General features: G+C 40.2%; 1 protein-coding gene across 1 annotated transcript in view; it reads right to left on the bottom strand.

The window, feature by feature from the left end:
• Window positions 1-18358, bottom strand: part of LOC126298156 (histone-lysine N-methyltransferase 2D-like) — a 989658-nt gene that overhangs the window by 612566 nt on the left and 358734 nt on the right. The window contains exon 4 of the mRNA XM_049989466.1: window positions 13095-13181. Coding sequence (XP_049845423.1) covers window positions 13095-13181 — 87 coding nt within the window. The remainder of the gene's footprint in view (window positions 1-13094; window positions 13182-18358) is intronic.

Here is an 18358-nt window from a genome sequence, read left to right as displayed (position 1 = left end):
CTACTCAAGAGGACGTCGTTATCAGGTAAAAGAAAACTGGCGTTCTACGGATCGGAGAGTGGAATGTCAGATCTCTTAACCGGGCAGGTAGATTAGAAAATTTAAAAAGGGAAATGAATAGGTTAAAGTTAGATATAGTTGGAATTAGTGAAGTTCGGTGGCAGGAGGAACAAGACATTTGGTCAAGTGAATACAGGGTTATAAACACAAAATCAAATAGTGGTTGTGCAGGAGTAGGTTTAATAATGAATAAGAAAATAGGAGTGTGGGTAAGCTACTACAAACAGCATAGTGAATGCATTATTGTGGCCAAGATAGACACAAAGCCCACGCCTACTACAGTAGTACAAGATTATATGCCAACTAGCTCTGCAGATGATGAAGAAATTGAAGAAATGTATGATGAGATAAAATAAATTATTCAGGTAGTGAACGGAGAGGAAAATTTAATAGTAATGGGTGACTGGAATTCGAGAGTAGGAAAAGGGAGAGAAGGAAATATAGTGGGTGAATATGGATTGGGGGAAAGAAATGAAAGAGGAAGTCGTCTGGTAGAGTTTTGCACAGAGCATAACTTAATCATAGCTAACACTTGGTTCAAGAATTATGAAAGAAGGTTGTATGCATGGAAGAATCCTGGAGATACTAGAAGGTATCAGACAGATTATATAATGGTAAGACAGAGATTTAGGAACCAGGTTTTAAGTTGTAAGAAATTTCCAGGGGCAGATGTGGACTCTGACCACAATCTATTGGTCATGAACTGTAGATTAAAACTGAAGAAACTGCAAAACGGTGGGATTTTAAGGAGATGGGACCTGGATAAACTGACTAAACCAGAGTTTGTACAAAGTTTCAGGGAGAGCATAAGGGAACAATTGACAGGAATGGGGGAAAGAAGTACAGTAGAAGGAGATTGGGTAGCTCTGAGGGATAAAGTAGTGAAGGCAGCAGAGGATCAAGTAGGTAAAAAGACTAGGGCTAGTAGAACTCCTTGGGTAACAGAAGAAATATTGAACTTAATTGATGAAAGGAGAAAATATAAAAATGCAGTAAATGAAGCAGGCAAAAAGGAATACAAACGTCTCAAAAATGAGATCGACAAGAAGTGCAAAATGGTTAACCTGGGATGGCTAGAGGACAGATGTAAGGATGTAGAGGCTTATCTCACTAGGGGTAAGATAGATACTGCCTACAGGAAAACTAAAGAGACCTTTGGAGAAAAGGGAACCACTTGTATGAACATCAAGAGTTCAAATGGAAACCCAGTTCTAAGCAAAGAAGGGAAAGCAGAAATGTGGAAGGGGTATATAGAGGGTCTACACAAGGGCGATGTACTTGAGGACTATATTATGGAAATGGAAGAGGATGTAGATTAAGATGAAATGGGAGATACGATACTGCGCGAAGAGTTTGACAGAGCACTGAAAGACCTGAGTCGAAACAAGGCACCGGGAGTAGACAACATTCCATTAGAACTACTCATGGCCTTGGGAGGCCAGTCCTGACAAATCTCTACCATCTGGTGAGCAAGATGTATGAGACAGGCGAAATACCCTCAGATGTCAAGAAGAGTATAATAATTCCAATCCCAAAGGAAGCAGGTGTTGACAGATGAGAAAATTACCGAACTATCAGTTTAATAAGTCACAGCTGCAAAATACTAAAACGAATTCTTTATAGACGAATGGAAAAACTGGTAGAAGCCGACCTCGGGGAAGATCAGTTTGGATTCTATAGAAATATTGAAACACGGAGGCAATACTGACCCTACGACTTAGCTTAGAAGAAAGATTAAGGAAAGGCAAACCTACGTTTCTAGCATTTGTAGACTTAGAGAAAGCTTTTGACAATGTTGACTGGAATACTCTCTTTCAAATTCTAAAGGTGGCAGGGGTAATATACAGGGAACGAAAGGCTATTTACAATTTGTACAGAAACCAGATGGCAGTTAAAAGAGTCGAGGGGCATGAAAGGGAGACAGTGGTTGGGAAGGGAGTGAGGCAGGGTTGTAGCCTTTCCCCGATGTTATTCAATCTGTATATTGAGCAAGCAGTAAAGGAAACAACAGAAAAATTCGGAGCAGGTATTAAAATCCATGCAGAAGAAATAAAACCTTTGAGGTTCGCCGATGACATTGTAATTCTATCAGAGACAGCAAAGGACTTGTAAGAGCAGTTGAACGGAATGGACAGTGTGTTGAAAGGAGGATACAAGATGAACATCAACAAAAACAAAACGAGGATAATGGAAAGTAATCGAATTAAGTCGGGTGATGCTGATGGAATTAGATTAGGAAGTGAGACACTTAAAATAGTAAAGGAGTTTTGATATTTGGGGAGCAAAATAACTAATGATGGTCGAAGTAGAGAAGATATAAAATGTAGACTGGCAATGGTAAGGAAGAAGAGGAATTTGTTAACATCGAGTATAGATTTAAGTGTAAGGAAGTCGTTTCTGAAAGTATTTGTATGGAGTGTAGCCATGTATGGAAGTGAAACATGGACGATAAATAGTTTGGACAAGAAGAGAATAGAAGCTTTCGAAATGTGGTGCTACAGAAGAATGCTGAAGATTAGATGGGTAGATCACATAACTAATGAGGAAGTACTGAATAGGATTGGGGAGAAGAGAAGTTTGTGGCACAACTTGACCAGAAGAAGGGATCGTTTGGTAGGACACGTTCTGAGGCATCAAGGGATCACCAATTTAGTTTTGGAGGGCAGTGTGGAGCGTAAAAGTCGTAGAGGGAGACCAAGAGATGAATACACTAAGCAAATTCAGAAGGATGTAGGTTGCAGTAAGTACTGGGAGATGAAGAAGCTTGCACAGGATAGGGTAGCATCGAGAGCTGCATCAAACCAGTCTCAGGACTGAAGACCACAACAACAACAACAACAGCAACATGACATAATAGAATGAAAGTAAGCGAAGTATGCAAGTTTTTTTATATTTATATCTCCTACATCTGACATTATTCTCACTGCAAATATAGACTTGTTAGGGGCTAAAGTAATTCTGTGGTATGCCCCTCCCAACTGAATTTATTATCAAGTTGTAATCCCAGAAATTTAACACTGTCAACCTCTTCAATCCGCGAGTCTTCATTTATTATACACATGCTGGAAGGAAATTTCTTAGAGGTTCTGAACTGCATATGGTGCGTCTTCTCAAAATTTAATGACAGTGAATTAGCTTTAAACCATTTATTAATGTCAGTGAAAATTTGATTAGCAGCTATTTATAAATCTGTACTTCAAATGGTACTAATTGCAATTTTTCTACCATCTACAAACAAAACAAACTTAGCATCTGGCTATGTAACAGATGAGAGGTCATTAATGTACACACGAAAATGCAATGGACCCAACATGGAAACTTGATGAACACCACATGTAGTAAATTCCCAGTCAGATGAAGGCTGACTGGTTACTGCTTAGGTATTTCTCAATCACACCCTTTGTTTGCTGTTCGACAGATAAGACTCAAACCATTTCGCAGCATTGCCAGTGTCACCATAATATTCTAATTTACTTAAGAGAATGCTGTGGTTTGCACAGTCAAAGGCTTTTCACAGGTCACAGGAAATGCCAATAGCCTCTAATTTATTATCTACTGAATTAAGTACAGTCTCACTGTAAGTGGAAATAGCTTTCTCTATATCAGAATTCAGAAGGAATCCAATGTGTGATTTGGACAATGTATTATTTTCAGTCATATGCTTAAGGAGGTGCTTGAACACCACCTTTTCAAATATTTTGGAGAAATTCAGCAACAGTGAAACTGGTCGATAGTTTGATAGTATCTCTTTATCCCGCTTCTTGAAAGAGGCTTAACTTTAGCATATTTTAGCCAGTCTGGAAATGTTCCGCTGATAAGATATTGATTACACAAGTAACTTAAGATAGAACTCAACTCGTATGAGCACTCTGTGATTAACTTCGTTGGTATGTTATCATATCCACTGGAATACTTGGATTTTAAGGATCTTATGATGGATGCTACTTCTTAGGGAGACGTGAGTGTCATTTCTATTTTAATGAAGTTATTTTTAAAGACTGGTCTCATATAGTCCATTGCACTGTTCACAGATCCTGGTAACCCCAAGCTGTCAGTAACAGAAATGAAGTACTTGTTTAAGACGTTTGCAACACTAAAGGCACTTGTTACAAAAGTCTCATTTATTTTTAGACCTATCCGTTCCTCTTCCTTTTTGGCCCCACCTGTCTCTGTCTCCACTATATGCCTTTTTAGTTTGTTGCCTGAAGTAATTATCTTTTTCTCAGTTTCGATTTCTAGATTATTTGCTTCAATATTTTGCTGTATTCTTTGTACTGCATTACAATTCTAACATCAGAGCTATTCCTGGATAGTAGATACAGTCGCGTTTTTCTCCCACATGATATCTTTATTCCTTGTGTAATCCACTGTTTATTTTTTGACTTCTGTGAGATTTGATTTACCTTTAGGGGAAAAAATTTTCAAGAAGTGGAGGTAACTTTATTAATGAATGCTTTGTATTTTCTATTTGAGTCGGAAGTGTTGTAAACATCTATTCAGGTCGTGTGTTTGAGCAATTTCCTGAGTTTCTCAATTTTTGACTTATTTATTACCCTTCTGTACTCAGATTTAATAGATTTTGTTATCCTGAAAAGTTTTAACATTTAACGGAAGATGCTGTATGTCATGACCAGATAGCCCATTTACTATTAATTTTTGTGATATGACTTTTTCCCTAGATCTGTCTACAAAGTTAAAATCAATATCAGTCTCAGAGCATTTACATATCCTAGCAGTAAAGTTCACAGTAGGAACTAAATTGAATAGTTGTGTTACTGACTGCAATAATTGTTCACTGACAGAGCTTTTCAATAAATCCGCGTTAAAATCACTAGAAACCACTATTTCCTTGATTTTTTACCATGAAATGGTACAGCAGAGCTTCCACATATTTTATGAAGAGGTTAAAATTTCCTGAAGGTGATCTGTATGTACCTTCTATTATAAATGACTTATTATGAAATACTGCTCTGAGCTCTGAGCAAAATTTATTAATATGAATATTCTTGAAATAAAAACAGTTTCTGACAAATGCGGCAACTCTTCCTTTCTCCATATTTTCTGTACAGAAGAAAGAAGCTAACTTGAATCCTGTAATATTTAACATACCTATACCAGTGGTCACTTGATGTTCAGAGAGGCAGATTACACCAACTGGTTTGCTCAACTCTAATTCAACACAAATAAGCAACTCATTCAGCTTATACCTTAGTTCTCGGATATTCTGATGCAATAACGATAATTTATTTTGTACACTGGCTGAATTAAAACTGCATGAACCTAATTTTCTTGCCAATTTTGGAGTATCCCTGGTTTCAATCAGAGGCTGTCTGAATGAATTGCATACATTTAAAATTTGCTTTCTGTCTGCCTGTTTTATCAATGTGAATGTTATTTCAGCCTGTCTCTGAACTTCTTTTGTTTCTGTCCTCCCTACCCTAAAAACACTGCTGATCTGTCACTTGTAACCACTGGTACTTTACCACTTGTGACAGTGCCCCCCTTAAGTTATTTGCTATTAGCCCAGACAGATTTCCCTTCACTTTTCTGTAGATGTGAAGGCCATATCTAGTATAGTCCCACCTGCTGATAGTCAACAGGAACCACAGTGATATGAAACCCCATATCTGATCCAATCCTCTAAATTAACTCTCCTAGCAGAAGAGTTTACATGTGGCCGGTCATGGCACCTCAGAACAGCACAAGCCCAACACCAGTATGTCTCACCGATGAAGCTCTCTTTATCAGGTCACTCTCAATTGAATAATTAGGGTTGCTATCTATGCTGTTGCCCGCCCCACCGACCATTACCACAGTATCTTCCTTTGTGATGTCTTTGCAGAGTGAACCTACATACTCTGTCACCTGACCCAGACTTGCACTAGGTTTAAAAAAAAACTTGTGACCTGGTAACCTGACCCTAGTTTATCCTGCAACAGTTGCCCAACACTTCTACCATGTGGACTACCTAACAACAAAACTTTCTTCTTCTTCACAGCTTTTTGTGACTTCTTACTTTTCAGACACACTTTGGAAGTTTGTTGTGTCCTGTCTACTCCTACATCTATTTGTGGCTCATCAGTTTCCAACTGTGACAACAGATCAAACCTGTTTTCCACATTCACAACCACACCGTCTGAGAACGTCCTATTCCTATTTCTTCTATAGACTGTTGTCACTTTCCACTTCCCTTTTCCCTTCTCCCCGCTTAACCTCTCCAGATCTTGTTTCATTTAGTTCCACCTGAAGGGCAGCAATCTTTTCCTCCTGTTCCACTATCTTGCTATCTCTACAGGAAATTCTACACAACCTATGAGCCTTGTTTATTTCCCCAATTCCCACGCCGCTACAGTCACCCACATGAAGGAAAATGCAACAACTGTCACACCACAGTTCGGAATTCACAATTCTGCGTCAAGTCATAGACTACTCAATTAATATATTAAATTTCTTAGAAGTTTAGGCTTTAAGTCCGGATACTAATTCAAAACTTCTGGAGAAACAAAAACGATATTACTTGTATTGTTTACGTGACGGAAAAATAAGTAAACAAAGAACTGAGCCTACACTATATAAAGTTTCCACTTATTTTGGTACTTTTCACTTCGACTACTTACTTGAGAATAAAATGGGTAACGTAAAAGAATACACTAACAACACAAACTTTACTTTATTGAAATAATAACGTAACTTACAGTACATCACAACGTAAAAGTATCCTAACCCAGAACTCGCGCCTGTTAAATGTTTTCTTTGTTCAGAAAATACGCAGTAAAATTTGAAACCTTCAATTGATAGCTTACAATAAGTATTAATTTACTTAATTATGATGTAATATTTCCTTAAGTAATTGTTATTACTCAATTAAACACTTATCTTTACGAGAGCTGTGAATGTGCACAACTCGTCAACCAAGGATGCTACACTTCCCGTCGCCAGTGTTCGCTCGCTAACAGGTAGGGATAGACCTTCATTCATCGCCTGCAGCAAGTCCTGTCGGATTTGGAAGCGTTTTTTATTCACGAGCCGTGAATCGTGTTTGCGATCCCTGTCAGTCTAGATCTTTTTCCGACGGTAATTCTGCCGTCTTGTTGCGTGGCCACGTGTGTTACAACACTTCTTGTAGACACGTCGAACAGTCCGCAGCTTACCACCAACAAATCCAGCAGCTTGACACACCGTAAGCGCGGCCAAACATGATTGCCGCTATTTGGCCACGTGATCGCGAGTTTACATTTATGGATATTTACGTACAATGTCCGCTTGAAACGTAAACGTCTCACTCATCGCTACTGCCTTATGGTGACGTAGAGGCAGTGGGAGTGCGGTTGAGCATGTGACTCGATTACTGTGCCATTCATAAAGGCTTAACAATTTATCTGTATCGGCGCACTGGGGTAAATAATTTTTTGTCCAGTGAGCTTATCACTCAACTGTTCGACATTATAAAACTGCATTCAGGGCTCCACATGGAACAATTGGCATACAACCGACCAAGCCAAATGACGCTGTGTGTATCGGTCAATTGTGTAATTTTCTCATAGCATCGAAAATATAAAGTAACAATTTATTTTCTTATTTAACTTCAATGCTTACGTAATGTGTTTCCAAATTTATAAATATGACCGTTGTTGGTTTACCTCCAGATAGTTGCCGCCCAGCAGTCGCTAGAACGGCTGACAGAATCTGAAGATCAAGCTTGGCTTCGGTTCACATAAATCCAAACTTGAGGAGCACTAAGTAATATGTAAACGCACTGCGTTCCGTATCCCATGTACAAAAATTAATGTGCAATAAATCTCACACCCAAACCAAGAAACTCTGTGATAAATTAATAACGCATTCATTTGTTTTAACGGATGTTGTTCTACATCATCTGCTTTTCCGTGATCTGTTGCTGTCTCTGTTAGCTGGATAGTTGCTACACTGTCTTCCCCGGCCTAGCGGCTAGCAGTCTTTAAAATGGCTGACAGCACAGGACAATCAGACCGTTATTTCTCGTTTAGCGTCAGCTCAACGAAGTATTGCTACCACTGAATGAAACACATGTAATCGCACATTTCAGACGTATATTATTGAATAGTATCACCGGCTTGAAATGAAAAAAAAGAAACCTGAGAAAATAATAAGAATCGAAATCAATCAGCCACAAAAATTACGTTTTTCGTATTTTAGAATAAGGCACGCCGCTGTACAGTAACAGGTCTGCAGCTCTTATCAAAAAGTATGTGAGAAAAAAGTTGTGGTTGGATTAGAGGACTGTGTCCACAGAATCAAATAAAAACTGAAGCTATCAGCTTAAGGTAAAGAATCGTTATGTAACAAGTTACTGTTCAATGTGCAAAATGTTGCAACACTTTTTTTAAAATATATGTAGCATGAGCTAATGATAGTTAATTAGTATGCATAAAAATATGGTGTGAATGGCATCACTATTTTACAAGCTCCAGACAAAGAGTAGCGAATTACACGCTTCGGGAAGAATTAACTGAGAAGAACACACAGTATCTTGCCGTTTCTAATTCTGTACCACTTTGATTTGTGTTAACTGATACAAGAAAGATCCCGATCAGCTTGGCCAGTACATTATGCGTAGTGGGTTTTAATCAAGCTAAAATTTTTGGTAAGGAAGGACATCCCACACTACTGAATGAATGCAGTATGAAGCAACACCCAAACGGATCTGCAGTGATTACGTTTTATTTTCTCTAATAGTCAACCAGTTTATTCCTGAGGCTGAATGTTTCACATCAGTATTAAAATGAATGAGTACAAGTAAGGGGTAAAGGGAATAAATGCCGAGATCACTGAAACCAGTAACACGTGAGCCAACTCTTGTACGTAATTTCAACGTGACGAAGAACCCATGAACAATACTGATATGACGCAATGTACGCTCACTCATAGATTTTTCGTCCAGTGGGAAGATCTAGCGAATGATTGTCAGTAGACCTCAATTTAATAGTGTTAATTTCACTATGCGACGAAACGTCAGCTGCCTGTTGACATACAATTGGCGTGTCTTTGTGAGCCGCTACAGACATAAAGTTCGATAGTTTCTAATGTACTGATAACGGTGAGGTTTGACTGCGTTGAATAGTGAAGTTCAAGAATGAACGCAGATGTACGTATTTTACTGAATAATGCGTTAGTATTTTTTGAGATATGAAACATACTCGTCATTAACAGCTTATGCGGACGAAAATTATCCATTGCCACAAGGAAAAGTTATATTAAAAGCTACTACAATGCCACGTGTAGCACACAGTTTAAATCTGTGATGGAAGGTACTGTCAGTGAATTAGTATTAACTAACAAAATTAAACTATGACTTTGTCTAATGCCCTTTTTGGAATGCAGGTAGTACAGTCGGCTTTACTGACTAAGTAAAAGCTGTATCCACATCTACATCTATGCTTCGCAAAACACTATAAGGTGAGGGACACTGTATTTTCTGTTGTAACATGCTTTAGAATTTCTTCCCCGCCTATTGACGGATGAATCCGGGAAGAGCGACTATTCTTATATCTTTTGTCACAGATGTTGTCATTGAAATTTAATTTTCGCTAACCACGCATTAGTACTATGTAAAGAAAAAAAATATTTATTTTGTACTGCGATCAGTCACATAACTTGTTTTAATTGAATATTTCTCGTATTTCGAACTTGTTTTGCTCATCACACGACCATTTTTTTGCACGCATAAGACAACAAAAGTTAATAAATCAATCTAAAACTATGTGAAAATTTAGAAACTACCTCCACTGTAATGCTGAAAGGCAGATGAGTGGCGAGATAATGACCTTCAATGCTGTTAGCTGTCTATGTGATGTAGCGGTCAGAGTGATTCACCTTGTTGATGTGGAATTGCACAACATTGCCTGTGTTGGACGCGTGAAGAAGTCTAAGAACTAAATTCAACAATACAATTGTTGAAAATCTGGGACCAGCTACGGTGAATTAAAATGAGTAACCTACCTTCCTCAGGACAGTTTGTTAAAGCTAGAGGTGATGTTTTAGATGAAATATCTTCATACGTCCGACAGAAATTTTTTTTCCAACTCCACAATGAACGAGATTCAGCAGTCTTTGTCCTATATCACAACAATAACAACAAGAGCTAACACTTTTAGACATAGCTTTGTCGTCTCCTCCCTCCTTTTACGACTAAGAAACGTCTGCCTCAAGACTGTAATGGACATTGTTTTTGAAACTTCCTGGCAGATTAAAACTGTGTGCCCGACCGGGACTCGAACTCGGGACCTTTGCCTTTCGCGGGCTAGTGCTCTATCATCTGAGCTACCGAAGCACGACTCACGCCCGGTACTCACAGCTTTACTTCTGCCAGTATCCGTCTCCTACCTTCCAAACTTTACAGAAGCTCTCCTGCGAACCTTGCAGAACTAGCACTCCTGAAAGAAAGGATATTGCGGAGACATGGCTTAGCCACAGCCTGGGGGATGTTTCCAGAATGAGATTTTCACTCTGCAGCGGAGTGTGCGCTGATATGAAACTTCCTGGCTGATTAAAACTGTGTTCCCGACCGAGACTCGAACTCGGGACCTTTGTCTTTTGTGGGCAAGTGCTCTATCATCTGAGCTACCGAAGCACGACTCACGCCCGGTACTCACAGCTTTACTTCTGCCAGTATCCGTCTCCTACCTTCCAAACTTTACAGAAGCTCTCCTGCGAACCTTGCAGAACTAGCACTCCTGAAAGAAAGGATATTGAAGAGACATGGCTTAGCCACAGCCTGGGGGATGTTTCCAGAATGAGAGTGAAAATTATAATTTAAGGCTGCATCAAAAGTGGTTTCTTTGAAACGAACACAGCCGAGTTCCTTCCTGTCCAGATTATAGCTTGTGTACCAACTCTAGTAACATCATCGTCCACAGGACTTTAAATTTAAATATTCCTTCCTTCCTTCCTGTCCTGTATAAAGTGTTGAAGTCAGTGTCAGCGCTTCCAGTAAAAAGCTTCTAGGTGCTGCCGGTTTTCCAAAGGACACTCAAAGGTGTGACAGTGAAATAAATAGTGTGAACAGTGTTCTCCTTCTAATGACACAAAAATTCTGATTTCCATGATGTTATTATGTGTGCTTACGAAAAACACACTGGTACAAACTGTGGTGGAAACGTCACTTTTTACAAAGATATGGGGAATACCAAGAGAATTGTTTTTAATTTAGTTCTAAAATGTTTGGCTTGTAAATGTACTGCCAGTAAAATATGATCTCACGTAACCAGAAGCAGAATGCATGAAAAGTGTATTCACTTAGAACTACTGGGAAAGGGCGAAGTTCAGGTGCAGTTCTCTGCGGTGATGAATATTCCCCCACGTCCCAGAAAGTTTGATATTTACAACTAAACTATTGATGCAGTTATAGCTGAGGTGAATGAATCTAAACTATCGAAGACATCAAAAGAAGTTGTTAACTTCAATGATACGAAATCTGACACAAGGTATATTGCTGCTGGTTTTGATGGCAGTTGGCTGAAATGTGGTCATATTTCCCTAAATGGCATTGTGTCAGCCACAGCTTTTGATGCTGGAAGGATTCTGGATACTGAAATAATTAGTAAGTTCTGTGAAATCTATAGTAAAATTCCACAACCCCACATGGGTGCAAAAAGGAACGAAGGCATGGAAGTGGACGGTGTTAGAACCATTTTCAAAAGGTCTATGCGTTTAAGAGGTGTCTTGCATATAGACTATCTTGGGGATAGTGGTAGATAGGGTTATCAGAAAGCGTATTGGGCATGTACAGAAAAGAATTGGATCAGGACTTCTGAAGATATGCAAGGAAAAAAAGTTAGGTGGTAAAGGTGGCCTGGCAAAGACTGAAATAGACAGCATCCAGAATTATTATGCTATGGAAATTAAGAACAACTGTATGTTTCAATGTAGAAGTCATGGGAAGAAATATCTGGGCTGTATTCTTTCACAAAATTTCGACAGATGAGAAACCACAACGTCACCTTTACCAAAGGGGACCTGACAGCTGATGTAAATTCATCGTCCAGGTGCAGCTTCCAGTTTTAATCACAAATAATGAATTCTAAAAAATATACTACTTGCTGTGAAACCTATTTTCAGAGACCTTAGCCAACAAGATCTTTTAAAAAAGTGTCTCCATGGTAAACAATGAAAGTCTGGATTCTGTCATTCTGACAACACTACCAAAAACTGTTGTTGTTGGAAATGAAACACTAAAATCTGGTGTTTGTGATGAAGTGATGGGCTTCAGTGCTGGTGTGTCAAAGAAGATTGATGTCTTACGACTCTAGGGGACACAGGATAGCATCAATACTACAAAGGGCTGAAAAGCATCGACATGGAACATACGCGTCATGCTGAAATTTGTACAGTAGATGCTACCAGGGAGTTCAGGTTAGCCAGATGATCAAAGAACAGAAGATAAAAAGGAAGAAGCTGCGCCACAGTATAGTCGTGGAATGTTTTAATAGTGTGTCTGTATGATAATGTACATTAGTTTTTTGTATGTATTTTTGTCAAAACTATATTTCTTGATCTTCTGGCACACTTTTCTCAAAAACTGAGGGTGATAAAACATCAGGCTTTCGGTAATCAGATACAAAATGGGACCTGTAATGGCAACAGAAACAAATTTACATGCTCCAAGGTATTTACAAAAGTTATAATTCTTTCTCTTTTAGAGCAAGAAGATAATTACTCACAACATGTATAAAATAGTGTGATTTGCGGATGATGTTTCATCTGTATACTGTAAAAGTTTTAGCTCTTTACCTCCACTATTTTCTTCAGAAAGTATACCTGAAGTTTATTCATTTTAATACTGATTTCTTATGAAAGTTCCTTCCCGACTGTGCCCCCTTAACGTATTCAAAATACGCGTAAAAGGATGAACGCGGCTATGTGTCACGTACACTCCGATATGTAGCTGGCTGAATAACAACGCAGGTCCTCTCCTTGTGTTAATATGCCTCATGTTCCTGGTTCAAAACTAGAAACAAAAATGGCTTTCTATATGTACAATGTGACGCAAATCTTACCTTATTGTCGACTGCGAAGACGCTTCCGCACGTGTTGCAGGTAGGTTTGCGACACTGTGTACAGTCCTGGCCCATCCCGGGAGATGCCTGCAACACAGGAGAAACCGTTAATTCCAGTTAGTGCGTACTCGTTTTCATAAATTAGGGAAACAGGTAGGGGAGATTGCACAGATGCATACATTTGAAAAAAGAAGCAGTCAGATGAAGAAGGCGTGTGTCATTACTGTTGTGGAACTGGGATCATGTTGTAAACCGTAGTGTATGAGCCGTTGAGGCACATTCACATTATCAGATCGTTGATGCGGAAAGCCGTTTGAAGACGTATGTATGTCTCTTCCTATATAGATCAATCTTATGTTCTTGCCTTATTAAAATCTTCATACTAGACATCTCTTTTCAGTGTCTTTGAGAATTTGTTTTCCCAAACATGGCAAGGAATTTCCTCTAATTACAATTGCTTTGGAATTTTTCTCTTAATTTTCTCTAAAGACATTTCCTCATATGACCATACAACAGCAATCGCTTGATAGACCTATACAAGGTGAGCCACATCAGACGGAACGTCCATTTGATTTCGTGAACGATTTTAGATACCAAAAAGAAGATTTGGAGAAATGATAGTCCGCTAAGAAGCACATGCTTTGGTAGGTCAAAAAGAATCTTAACTCTTGTATCGATCGAGATACTGAGGCAAGTATGACTTTTTATAAATAAAATGACATACTTTTTTAACGACATCCGAAAGCACTTGTTAAGACGAGTATAGTGATATAATGGAATAGATAGTGTCTTGAAAGGAGGATATAAGATGAACATCAACAAAAGCAAAACGAGGATAATGGATTGTAGTCTAATTAAGTCGGGTGATGCTGAGGGAATTAGATTAGGAAATGAGACACTTAAAGTAGTAAAGGAGTTTTGGTATTTGGGGAGCAAAATAACTGATGATGGTCGAAGTAGAGAGGATATAAAATGTAGACTGGCAATGGTAAGGAAAGCGTTTCTGAAGAAGAGAAATTTGTTAACACCGAGTATAGATTAAAGTGTAAGGAAGTCGTTTCTGAAAGTATTTGTGTGGAGTGTAGCCATGTATAGAAGTGAAACATGGACGATAAATAGTTTGGACAAGAAGAGAATAGAAGCTTTCGAAATGTGGTGCTACAGAAGAATGCTGAAGATTAGATGGGTAGATCACATAACTAACGAGGATGTATTGAATAGGATTGGAGAGAAGAGAAGTTTGTGCCACAACTTGATCAGAAGAAGGGATCGGTTGGTAGGACATGTTCTGAGGCAACAAGGGATCACCAATTTAGTATTGGAGGGCAGCGTGGAGGGTAAATATCGTAAGAGGGAGACCAAGAGATGACTACACTAAGCAAATTCAGAAGGATGTAGGTTGCAGTAGGTACTGGGAGATGAAGAAGCTTGCACAGGATAGAGTAGCATGGAGAGCTGCATCAAACCAGTCTCAGGACTGAAGACCACAACAACAACAGTGATATAATGGTTGTTAATTTTGAGGTTGAAACTCTTTACAAAAGAATCAGAGAAATATTCAAAAATTAAAAGGCAAGTCGTCCGAAATCGGCTATGGCGTTGTAAACACGCGAATGCCAGGCTTCGTCGTTGTATCAAGCCTTTCGCTTGTTCACTTGTCTGCACTGCAGAACTGTCAGGACCCATGTTGTGTCTCGGCAGATCGTTTCTGCTTCGACATTTCTTGCATGCAGAGATTTACACCAATGAGAAGAACTTAGACATGCTACCTTTATATGGGGAAATCAAACAAATGCTGTCGCAATGGTAATGGAAAACTGCCTGACGAAACTATAGCTATTTCCACAAAAACCTTGAACCGCACGCACATTGAAATAGTTTTCCCAAGCCCTATCTGATGAGCCAAGACCTAGAATATGCCTCAGTCCATATACGAAAAACATAGGTGAGCCTGTGTTTACGTCGTATAGGAAAATGAGGTTTTACCTTCGTAGCGTAGACCAGTCTTGCTGCTTTTAACGACGGAGCCTGGCATGAGAGCTTGTATTTACACCGCAAAAGCCCACTCAGGTCGCTTTGCTTTCCAATTTTAATACATTTCTGGGACTCTTTTGCGATATGTTTCAACGTCAGTAGCAACAAGCGTTACATCACTGTAACTGTCTTTCCGAGAGCTATTGGGGGGTTTGTGTTGTTTAGGGGAGGAGACCAAACAGCAAGGTCATCGGTTTCATCGGATTAGGAAAGGCCGGGGAAGGAAGACGGCCGTGCCCTTGCAAAGGAACCATCCCGGCATTTGCCTGGGCGATTTAGCGCACCGATACGTCGATGTATTGTGTGCCCCGGTTTGCTGCCCTCCGTGGCAAGCCATCCTGGGCTTACATTTCAGCAAGATAATGCCCTACCGATTTCTACTGTGTCGTAAACCCTGCCTCAGCCAGCAAGGTCGCTGGATCCCTCCCCAATTGAGAACGTTTGAAGCATTATGGGAAGGGCGCTACAGCCATCTCGGAATTTTGACGAACTAATGGGCTAATTGGACAGAATATGGCACGATATACCTCTCCCTCAGGAAGAGATCCAACAACTCCGTCAATTAATGGGAAGCCGCATAAGTGCTTACATAAGGGCTAGAGATAAACCAACGCGTTATTGGCTTTCTCAGTATGTGAAAACCTCTCTCTTTAATAAATCATCCATTTTTTCTGAAATGGTACTCGTTTATTTTTCTGTACATGTACATAACATCTACCAATTTCCGTCCCATTCGGATAATTCTTCCGTGGTGCATCGTTTTTTTTATTTTGTCTTAGAATGTATTATCACAGGACTCTTTAAATATGTTGCAATCATCACACTAGCCTTGAAAGAGGGTGTCTTTTTGATGCAGTAAGACCAAAGTCTTTTACTTAGCAGCTGCAGTTGTGGCTCGACATAGACAGATTTCTAAATGAAAATCAAAGGAAGGGAACAATTTTAGAGTTTAACGTCCATAGATAAGTATTCTTTTGAAGCAATTTAAGGGAGCGATGAAATTCCTGAATACGGAAGGGCGGAGGGAGATATGAACCCCTTTTCTGTTTAATTTGAGTCAAGTACTTTTTTCTGTACATGGTTTACTTGTAATCAAAGGAACATTAGGATTACGCGTTGCATTGATGTCAACATCAAATCAAACAGTATTTTTGAGAGAAAACAATGGATCACCATAAAGTATATTGTGGATGCCACCTTGTGCAATTCTACGATTTATAGTTTTCGTGTTGACATAACTATTGTTCAGTGCTGCTGTAAAAGCACTTCTGGGATTATGTTCCTTAGCTCCGTATTTGGCTACTTAAGTGGCTTTCGTCTCGGACAAGTTCGTTTTCTCCACGGATTTTCACCTGCAGTTTTCCGTACTATCTGATCAAAGGTATCCGAACACCCCTATGTAATGTGTAATTGACCAATATATGTCACGAGAGGCGGACTCACCAGTACGAATGGGGACGGAGAGTGCTATGTTGCCAGAAGCAGTCAGAGCACAATGGTTCAGTGACGACGGCTCAGTGACTCCGAACGTGGACTAGTCATAGAATGTCCCCTAAATAACAAATCCATCCTAAAGCGGCCCAAGTCGATTGCTGGGAATGTAATTGTGAAGTGGAGACGCGAAGGAGCAACCACGGCCAGACCGAGACCAGCCAGACCTCTTCTATTACTAACGGACGGGGCCCGTCGAGCATTGCGGAGGGTGGCTGTAAGAAATCGCATTAAATGAGAGGAAGAACGAATCACTCGTGTGCTACCAGCTATCCGACTAGCAAAGAGAGTTGGGAGAGGTGTACAACTCCTCATAAGCCACAGTTCTCAGCGAAGCCTGAGGCGATGTAAAGAGCGACGCCACTGGACACTGACGAGTGATTTGGAGTGATGAATTTCGCTTTACTCTGTGTTTGGAAAATGTCCGGAGAACCTTACCTGCCTTCATGTGTTGCGCTAACAGTGCAATCTGAAAACAAAGGAAGTAAGTTACAGTACGCTTGTTCGCCCACTGCTTGAATACTGCTCAGCAGTGTGGGATCCGTGCCAGATAGGGTTTATAGAAGAGATAGAGAAGATCCAACGGAGAGCAGCGCGCTTCATTACAGGATCATTCAGTAATCGCGAAAGCGTTACGGAGATGATAGATAAACTCCAGTGGAAGACTCTGCAGGAGAGACGCTCAGTAGCTCGGTACGGGCTTTTGTTGAAGTTTCGAGAACATACCTTTAACTAGGAGTGAAGCAGTTTTAGCTTCCTCCTACGTATATCTCGCGAAGAGACCACGAGGATAAAATCAGAGAGATTAGAGGCCACACAGAGGCATACCGACAATTCTTCTTTCCACGAACAATACGAGACTGGAACAGAAGGGAGAACCGATAGAGGTACTCAACGTCACACCGTCAGGTGGCTTGCGGAGTATGGATGTAGATGTAGATGAAGTACAGAGTAGATGGTGTTACAGTACGGATGTGTCTTTCGTTGACAGTGTGTGGGCCCTTATTGCGCTTAAGAAAACGCTAAATGCGAACGGATATGAATGTTTTTTACACCCTTGTGCACATTATCCTTCTTCTTTTGCTTCTTCTTCTCCTTTTTTCCTTGGCCTTATCGCATGTATTACAGGCATGTTTGTCTGGATTTGGCAATGTTGGTGGTAGAGGATGGCCACGTGCACTTCACGTCACCACTACTTTCTCCTCCAGGAAGAAATGTGTGTACTCAATCTGTCTGCTTCTATCATTCCACGTGAAAGTGCAAGAATGTTTTCGATATGTTTGCGCACCGTCTAACCGACGCGGGACGTGGGTACCAGCCCGTTAAGCATACAGTTGGATGTGAGAAACCGCCTAATAACAACTTTGAGGCAGGCTGGCACACAGGCCCTCGTCGTTAATCCGCTCAGGGTGGCGCACATCTCCGAATTCCGGGATCGGTGTGCTAACGTGCGCAGCTACAGTTACTAGTCGGCTAAAGCCATAACCCATATCAGTGTCCACTAATAGGTGTCCTGGCCGCTTTCATAACTGAGGGGTCAGTGTGGCTGGGAGACCCGGAATCGTTTCCCGACATTTCCAGGGATTTTGCCTTGGTAGGAGGAATGAAACGGGTTGCAGTCACCCTCGTGATGACCACTAAGAAGTTTGACAGAATAGTAGCGGCACCAGGTCTGCTAGCCCGACAATGACCGGGAGTGTGATGTGCTGACCCCCATCCCTCCATACCGCATCTACGTG

The sequence above is a fragment of the Schistocerca gregaria genome, chromosome X, assembly GCF_023897955.1.
Source record: "Schistocerca gregaria isolate iqSchGreg1 chromosome X, iqSchGreg1.2, whole genome shotgun sequence".
In the NCBI taxonomy this organism is placed as follows: Eukaryota; Metazoa; Arthropoda; class Insecta; order Orthoptera; family Acrididae; genus Schistocerca; species Schistocerca gregaria.
Note: the sequence above shows the minus strand (reverse complement) of the source record. Positions and strands in the feature narration are given on the sequence as shown.